Genomic DNA, 8,949 nt, shown 5'->3' on the forward strand with positions numbered 1-8,949 from the left:
AATGTTTTTCTTTGATGTTTGAGCTATCAGATCAGCAGTTCAAACTTCCTAGCAGACTCTGAAAAGCAAATTTAATTTGTACCTGGATTTTTTTTCCCAGTCTCTAGGAGATAATTATCTAGTTGGTCTCTGATTCCCTCTTTGGATAATTGCACTTACAAGGAGGCCTATAAAGAAAGGGTGAGGGGCACAACAGGCACTGTTGGCATCCCAAAAATGCCTTGCCCTTCTCTCTGACCTTTTCTGCTCTGTAGAACAAAACCAGGAGGATATAGAAATATCATGGAATATATTACTAAATCTGTTATTCAAAGCTTCAGGGAAACTACAGTTTGTTCAGGCTTTGAATGATAGCATCCTCTCTGCTCACCAGCTGCTCCTCCTTAGTAGATGTTTTAAGCACAAAGCTGACATTGTTTAATGGATATTCTTGCTCATCTTCCATACAGGCAGCCATGAAGAGAAGTGCACAGACTGCACTGTTTTAGGAAATGGTAGCATTGTTTCTGGTATTGTTGTCTCAGCTTGAGATGAAGAATTTTAAAAGCATTTTCTTCTCACCACTGACACTGCACGCTCACTTTTACATGAGCCTTCTGAGCAAAACCAGGGCCAATCTATTTTTCTTTCATTTCTTCCACATTTCTCTTTCCAATTTCCATGATCTACTACAATTTTTTTTTTCAAAGGCATTGGGAGAATCATAGAATCGTAAAATAGTTAGGGTTGGAAAGGACTTTGAAGATGATCTAGCTCGAACCTCCCCCTACCATGGGCAGCGATGACAAGAATACTTCTCTTGTTTTCAGTTGCACCAAAAGAAAATTATTCTGACTAAATATAGTGTATATCTGGCAATGGAGAAGTCTTAGGAAGAAAATGGTGGAACAAATTCAAACTTTGTGTTGCAGCTGTGTACCTCCCCTTGCTTTCTCCAGCCAACAGTTTACATCTTCCAGATGCAAGACCTGGTTTACATAGGCCATTTTGTTTAAATCGGTTTATTAAAAAAAAAAAAAAAAAAAAAAAAAAAAAAAAAAAAAGTATCTAAAAGGTAGACCTTGAGTCCTGTTAGTACCAAAAAATAGAATTTGTTGTGACAGTAGAATTGAGGAATTTTTGCAACTTCTGGGCAATATGAAGTGCAGTATGAATCCTCTTTAGAAGAATTGCTAATTCTGCATTATCCTCGTGTGTTAATAACACGTTCTAACTGGGCTTCCTATTCTTGGCACCGCGAGGCATTTTCTCCCCGCCTTTGTTTTCCAGCTGCAGCTCTGGAGAGCGAGGGCTGCCTCCCTTCTGCATTCCTCGACTATCGCTGTCCTTTGTTAGCTCGGGTAATAATAGCAGTGGTCTTGTCTCCTTGTCAGCTGATAAGCGCTTGAGCTGCATCGCAAAGCAGAGCTGACTTTTTGGATGGCTGCTCAGCCAAGCAAATAAATAGCTCGTGTCTAAATCCTTGAGTGTCAAAGTACCTGGCAGCTCCGCGCTGAGCAGAGCTGGCACACCTAGCGTGCTGCCGGCTTTGCAGCTGCCTGAAGAGGTGTGCAGCGATTTGCTGACCTCGTCCAGCTCTAAACAATGTGGAAGTGGACACATTTATAGTATATAAAAGGCTATGAAAAAAAAAACAACAAACCTAAGTGCTGTGTGATAGATGAGATTTTTTTTAAAGGGGTTCTCACCTCCTGTAAATCGTGTTTGTGGCTTAGGTGCTTTATCCTAGAAACACCCACAAACCAATTTGCCAGGATTTCCAGAGGCAACGTCATTGCCAGTCTTACCATTTAGACCTTTCCTGAATAACTCTGAGATCCAGATTTTCTGGAAGGACCCGAATCAGCAACCTTTCTCCAAACTGACAGATATAGTTGAGTTTTCCAATATCAGTTTGGTGAAGTGATTCTACATCTTGATAGAGAAGGGGTCACTGCCTCAGCAGCCCAACGAGCTGAAGGGGAGCTTGGTGTTTATAATCATCACATGTTTAAAACATTTTCTCCCCAGCCATTTGAAGCTTGTGGGGGAAAAGAACTGTCTTTGTCTCATTTGTATTTGTTGTTTGTTTCTCCAACATTACTTACAGGTACACACCCTTTCTCTACCTGTTATATATAAATACATATATATATATATATATATGTAGAGAGAGATATGTAACATATATATTATAATCAGAGGTTTGTTTTTACTGCATATATAATATCTGCAACCATACTACATGCAATATCTGCGAAAGGAAACTGTTCCAGACTTATTTTCCAGCTGGAAATTTGTGGCAATGACTTTGCACATGTGTGCCTGCTCCCCCTCCTCCGAGACTAGGGATGGCAGCACACAGCAGGTCTCCTGCATCTCAGAAGAGATCTTGGACACGCCAGGTTTCATTCCACATGGCCGAAGACAGCTGAAGGCTCATTATCCCCCGCTAAACATCCAGCTTTAGCTCGTGAGAGTGCTTTGCTCCCACCTCTGCAGTGTTCTTTCCACTTCATGGAGCCTGACGAATGAAGGGAAGCCTTTCCTTACGTGTTCAGCTGGAGCCCACCAGAATCAACATGAACTTCTGCTGCCACTGCTGTTGGGAAGCCCAAAGGGCCTCCTGAGTTGCAGTCACCCCTCAGGATTCCTTGTTTTTCTTTATGCTTTCTGTCTTCTAGGAACTCCAAGTGTGACTAATAAGCAATACTCAGCCAAGTTCTGCTCCTCTATTCTTCCTCTAGGCTTGTGACTCCCATTTTGTTCTGGGAAGTCTCAAAGTATTTACTAGTATCATGGAAACAGGAATTATCTTCATTTTGCAGCGAACAAAGAAATCCAAAAACCTTTCATGGGATTTAGAAGGGCAATGCAGAGTGAAAATTTCCTTCTCTCAGAGAAGAACTGCAAAACTGGACTAAGAGGCTCATCAGCCATCTGAGGAATGATTTCACCGCTCATAGTGGTACAGCCTAGAGTAAAGATGACAATCTTCTTGCTCCATCCAGATTTACCATCCAAGGTCAGAAAGAATTTTTTCCATCACTTAGGCACATTACAGAACATGTCAGTTTTTAGATGACGTATCAGACCTTGGCCACTGAGTCACTAGACAGCCACAGGGGGTATAACGCCCATCTGTTCTCTTGTGCCTGAGGACACTGAGCAGCTGGGCCTCAGCTCCAAGAAAACAATATCCAACCAAATATATCCCAGTCAGAAGATGAACACAGATCTTGGGGAGTCGCTGCTCTGCACTGCTATTTCCACAGCCAGCATGTTTATCATCTTTGAATGTTTCCTCACTAATCCTGTCATCCACAAGAAGAGCATGGAGTGTTAGTCATCACTTTTAAAGCCTTACATTTCTCCTGAGTGTGAAAGAAATGCTATCTTACATGAGGATCTAACCAGCCATCATTTAGCCCAACCCATGTGGATATATTCCCATTTTCTTACTTAGTCTTCCTCCTTGCTTCTGAGCTGAATGTATCTGAAAACTTTCTGTTCTGAATAGCCCTCCTTCTGATTCCAAACCTCTCTCCACCAAGATGGAGTCCACAGCTGGAAAGGTTGTACCAGCTTCTTCCATCTTCATCAAGCAGAAGAGCACATAGTGGGGACAGGTCTGCAGAAAATGTCACTGGACTCCAGTATCCCTCACCAAGGAATAAGCATCCATAGCCAGGCCTAAGATCCTCAAAGAGAAAAAGTTGAGGGGCTCTGAACTGCCTTTGAACTCACTTTTTTGCTTCTCTAGACTTTCTTCATCTTCACTGAGAAGAGATTTCTTGACCGGAACTTCATCTAAATTATGGTTAGGAAGAAATGATTAGTGAGGACAGACAACCAGGAACGCTGGTTAGGAGACAGAGATCTATTTGAGGAGGTTTCTATCACTTATGGAAGAATTACACATTCTTAATCATAGACCTTTAGCTGGTGGAGACACAGACACAAGTTTGATGCATCAGGCAGAGGCAGTGGACAAGGAAGAATTACCACAGCCAGTGCTGTGTGTTGGATACATCCTGCTGAGCTTTGTTCTGATATCTTCAGAGTGGTGTTCAACCATCAGAAAACCAACATCTTCCTTGTAGGGTGGGTTGGGCCTCTTGCCTTCACTCTTCCAGCAGCAGCAGTGGCAGTATGTTATGAAGCACAACCCTCCCAAGTCCCCCCAAAACAACCAATATTCCCTCCTAAACAAGCAAGAAAACAAGTTCTCCTGTTGGTGGAGTTACCTCCCAGAGCCCTAATGGAAGCCCTTGATTTCTTGCAGACACTGATGTGTGCCACTCAAGCCCCTGTCTGAATGGAGCCACCTGCGCTGATGCCATCGACTCTTTCAAATGCTTTTGCCTTCCCAGCTACGGAGGGGACCTGTGTGAGATCGGTACGGCCTCCCTGGCTTCAGCTAATCCTACTAACTGCTGCACCCAAAAAAAAAGCTGGTCCCCTGTGCTCCCATCAGTGCTGCCCTCATCTCAGTAAACTAACCTCTAACAGCAGCTTAAAACACACACGGTAAAAGCTCTGAGACTTTTGCATATCTAATTTGAAAAGTTTGTTCCTCACAGCACCATGTCCTCTAAGATTCCTAAGCAGGAGCTTCTGGTGTCTTCTTCAGGTTTCTCTTTGTTAAGTTTCTTTGGTGAAGCTCCACACAGGTCATAACGATGTTGATCATGGAAATTGCTGTCTCTTTGGGTCAAGGGTCTTTCTGTTCATCTGTAACAGTAGGGAACTTTCTGAGTACATCTTCACCCCAGGCAAACTTTTTCTGCTACACTGGAATTTTGTAGAAGGATGCTTCAACTGAGCCATGAAAAATGACTGTGTTTCTCTCAGAGAGGATACAGCTGAGAGAAGCATCGTTCACTCCAGGAGTCTCCACTGATTTGACACAGCATGACATTTTTGTCATCTCCTCAACGTGGCTTCCTGTGGCAAAATCAGCAGGGAATGTATCTTTCAGAAAACAGGAAGCAACCTGTATTTCCATCAAAATTAGGCATTCTGACCTGCACTAATACTTCTTTTTGTTTCTACAAGGAAAGAAAAAGAGATTTTTCCTTAAAGCTGATGAAAGTCCAAGGTTTTATCAGTTTAGCTAAGGGGAAGCTCTCCTGCCTCGCTCAAACAAAAGAGAAATAAGGTTGCAGTATCTCCTTCACCTTGGCATGAGTAATGATAATGTATGTTGGATTTTCTCTTTCCCTTTCTCCGCATCTCTTTCTGTTTCCAATATGAACATATGGAGTAGACCATAAGGAGAAGGTTCAGGATCATTGGACCTTCTGGGCAGGAATTGTGCTGTCTTAACATCAATTTTCCAACTGATGTTTCCAACTGATGCAACCGCATCAGTTCTTGGTTTACCCGCCCATGATACCTCTTGTTAAGAATCTTTGTAATGCAGGGAGACTTTCCACCCTGTGACTACTTATGATATTGTTTCATCCAAGCCAGACTTAATTTTCTCTTTTCTCTGAATTATGGGCTCTGATGCCTGGGAGATGCAAGAGAAAGTCAGTGCCCCAAAACTCATGGGGAATGTAAATCTTCATAGTCCCAAGAGACAGACCATCCTTGCTGTTGGTCTCCAAGAACAACAGGACACTGTAGGTGAACAAGGCAAACAGACCGTCTCTTTTGTCACCATGAAATGTCCTTACCAGGGAACAAGATTTTCATCATTCTTTTCCAAGAAAATTGCTGTCATACTTATCTGTAAGAAAAAATTACATACGAAAGCATGGCCTTTCTCCTAGAAAAGGATAAGGCATCTGAGAGGCTGAGATTAAACACATTTCATTTTCTGTTTCCTTCAGTCACATGTGGCAGACAGGTATGTGGTGTTGCATTGCATGGCAACTGCTGAAGGCCTTTTCTGGTGGTTTCTCTATTTGTCTATACTTTCCCCCATCCGTGATTTTAGGTGGTTTTATAAGTGTGTTCAGTTCCTCAGTGTTTCTCAGATGGTAAAAGATCTTCTGAAAAGCTGAGAAATGTTTGTACTTCTTTAGCAGCTTCGAAGCTTTTTAATTGAGATTTAATTCTCTCTCTCCACTATGGTAAGTTTCTGTCTCCGTTTCTTTTCACCCATCTTTCTTTCGCCATCATTTCTTCTCAAGAGCTCCAGAATCACACCAAGTGAAGTAACCACCCAAACCTGGTGATCCCCTCTTTCATTTTCAACACATATGCATTGATTCTGGACATCTGGGTATGGGGTTTGGAGGGTTTTTTTCCAAAGCAAGAAAACTCTGCAGGCCAGCACAAGTGGGAAGAGAGGTGTTCTTGCCTGGTCAGTTCCTCAAAAGCAGACTTCAGGAACATTACACAGGGATTGAATTTCTCAGAAATAACTCTGCATCATTCAAACTTTCTAGTAGCACTGTGGACACAGGGTCTTCCACACAGGCTGCCCTCTCTGTGTGTCTTGGATGTGTTCTGACAGTTTTCCCAGAGGATTCCTAGAGGCAACTGTGTCAGGGTGTGCTTTTTAGTGAAAATGACCATGTGTTGTCCCATGCCATGGGAGCATGAGCTGCTAAGAGGTGAGTTGAAAGCTTTCAGACACATGCACCAACCCCTTTTCATTCCTTCTCTGTGTTTCAGACTTGGAAAACTGTGAGGAAGGCTGGACCAAGTTCCAGGGCCATTGCTACAGGCACTTTGAGGAGAGGGAGACTTGGATGGATGCAGAGACCAGATGCCGACAACATCAAGCCCACCTGAGCAGTATCATCACCCCAGAGGAACAAGAATTTGTGAACAGTGAGTGCTGAGGACACCCTAAGACTGGGCGTGGGTCTACAGGCAGATTTATCCAAAGTGATGTAAAAACCACCATTTGCCCCACTGGTGCTGATATGAATCCTAACAAAACCTCATCCTTGTATAGGTGCTCATGGCAGGTTGAGTGGGGAGGGAGCTGGATAAACATGATGTAAGGACAAAGGGCATCAGAAAAATGACCCAGAGGCTACAGAGCCAGGGATAGCTGAGATGGCAATGAACTGCTTCCAGCAGTGTGTAGGACAACCATGACTCTCTTCTCCCCCTCCTGCTCTTCCAGGTCACGCACAGGACTACCAGTGGATCGGCCTCAGTGACAGAGCTGTGGAGAACGACTTCCGCTGGTCTGACGGGCACTCCCTGGTGAGCCTGGAGCCCACAGCATGAGTGGGCCCAGCTTTTGGGGGTGGTGGAAGGGCCCCATGGCTTACACATTGAGTGCTTGGGTTGGGCATTGAGTGGAGGCAGTCCTAAACTTTGTAGGGCTCATGGTTTTCCCAAGCCTCCAGAAAAGCTTGTCAGGTTCTGGGCAGCATCACAACAGAAACAACTGGTGTAGGGGCAGTGCTGGCAACCCCTGGGCTCTGCTGAAGAGAGGTGGGGTGAGGATGAAGGAGGGAGTAGGAGAGACCAGGGCCCAACCTTAGATGAAGGACTGTCCTCTCTTGGCAGCAATATGAGAACTGGCGGCCCAACCAACCCGACAACTTCTTCTCGGCGGGCGAGGACTGCGTTGTGATGATCTGGCACGAGAAAGGCGAATGGAACGATGTTCCCTGCAACTACCACCTCCCTTTCACCTGCAAGAAAGGAACAGGTCAGCACCCTGTGCCGTACAGGCAAGGATGGGGGACTCAGCAGGTGGCCGTGGGTCTGGAGCGGAGTGCCCAGTGCCCAGGAATGTGGGTTCTGATTCTGCAAAGGGTGATCAAAGAGATAAAAAGAATCAGAAACAGAAGTTGGCCAAGGCCCTAGGAGAAAGTTTCACAAGGACTTGAAAATAAATAGGACAAGCTATTAGGATTCAACATCCCCAGTCAGAGTCATACCCTGGCTGCAGGATCAGTCCCACACACCAGCTCTGTGCCCATGGACACAGGCAGCAGTTGTGATGTTCAGTTCTCACAGCCTCTCCAGGAGGCAGGAGTGGAGCACCAAGGCAGACCCCTTCCTAATTTCAAATCACAGAATTTCCATATCCCTCTGCCCCTAAGCTTTGTGGACAGAGGCAATCTCTAAGGGAGTCAAGGTTTTACCCATGGAGGAGTGACGAGGCTGTGCACACCCAGCCTGCCCTGGTGTGAGCTGCCTGCTCAGCCAGGCAGGCATTCCCTCGCTCACTCCCCACGTCTCTGCCCACCTCCCACAGTGGCCTGCGGGGACCCCCCTGCGGTGGAGAACGCCAGGACCTTCGGTCGGAGGAAGGAGCGCTATGAAATAAACTCCTTGGTGCGGTACCAGTGCGACCAGGGCTACATCCAGCGCCACGTGCCCACCATTCGGTGCCAGCCCAGTGGGCAGTGGGAGGAGCCACGGATATCCTGCCTAAACCGTACGTCCTGGGCCCTCACTTTCGGGTTAGGGCTCCCTGCTGGAAGGAGCTGGGAATGAGGGGCATCATCTCAGGGTGCAGGATGGCTCTGAGCCAGGCAGAAGGGGACACCGTGGTTCCCTTGACTTCTTGGAAGTTTCCTGTATGATGGCCCCATGGGAGATGACATCTTCTGGGCCAGGTGTGGACCACAGAGCCTGGCTTGCAGGACTGCCCTGGAGACCCACCAAGGCAGAGTAGGGGCAGCTCCAGAGTCAGGAAAGGGCAACAAGGAGCTTACCAATGGCCCAGGCTACTCAGGGAAGGGGAAAAATGGCTTCTGAAAGGATGAGTTTTGGCACAACCTACATCAACAAAGAGAATAGGATGGGAGAGCTATGGGGTCCCCAAGCCCTTCCCTGGTGGCCCCCTGCCCTGGGAGCAGACAGGAGTCCTGCAGCAGACACAAGCCAAGGCACAGGGCTGGGTTCCTGACTCTCCTTCTGTCAGGCCTCCAGCTGATGGCAGTCAGCCTTCTTCCACTGGTGTCCCAGCCCAGTCCCAGGCCTGCCTACACCCCTGTCCCATCCCTGACTGCCTGCAGCTTCCCAAGGATTTTGTTGGCCTCAGAA

The 8,949-nt window shown here is 46.2% G+C and overlaps 1 protein-coding gene across 2 annotated transcripts in view; it reads left to right on the top strand.

The window, feature by feature from the left end:
- The window catches only part of ACAN (aggrecan), a 48,881-nt gene that overhangs the window by 37,297 nt on the left and 2,635 nt on the right, over positions 1–8,949 (top strand). The window contains exons 13-17 of one of the 2 annotated variants that reach the window (XM_063413006.1): positions 4,265–4,378; positions 6,607–6,765; positions 7,067–7,149; positions 7,459–7,603; positions 8,156–8,338. In XM_063413006.1, the coding sequence (XP_063269076.1) occupies positions 4,265–4,378; positions 6,607–6,765; positions 7,067–7,149; positions 7,459–7,603; positions 8,156–8,338 (684 nt within the window). The remainder of the gene's footprint in view (positions 1–4,264; positions 4,379–6,606; positions 6,766–7,066; positions 7,150–7,458; positions 7,604–8,155; positions 8,339–8,949) is intronic. The other variant, XM_063413005.1, reaches the window with a different exon arrangement.

Source organism: Prinia subflava, chromosome 15 (assembly GCF_021018805.1).
Source record: "Prinia subflava isolate CZ2003 ecotype Zambia chromosome 15, Cam_Psub_1.2, whole genome shotgun sequence".
Taxonomy (NCBI): Eukaryota; Metazoa; Chordata; class Aves; order Passeriformes; family Cisticolidae; genus Prinia; species Prinia subflava.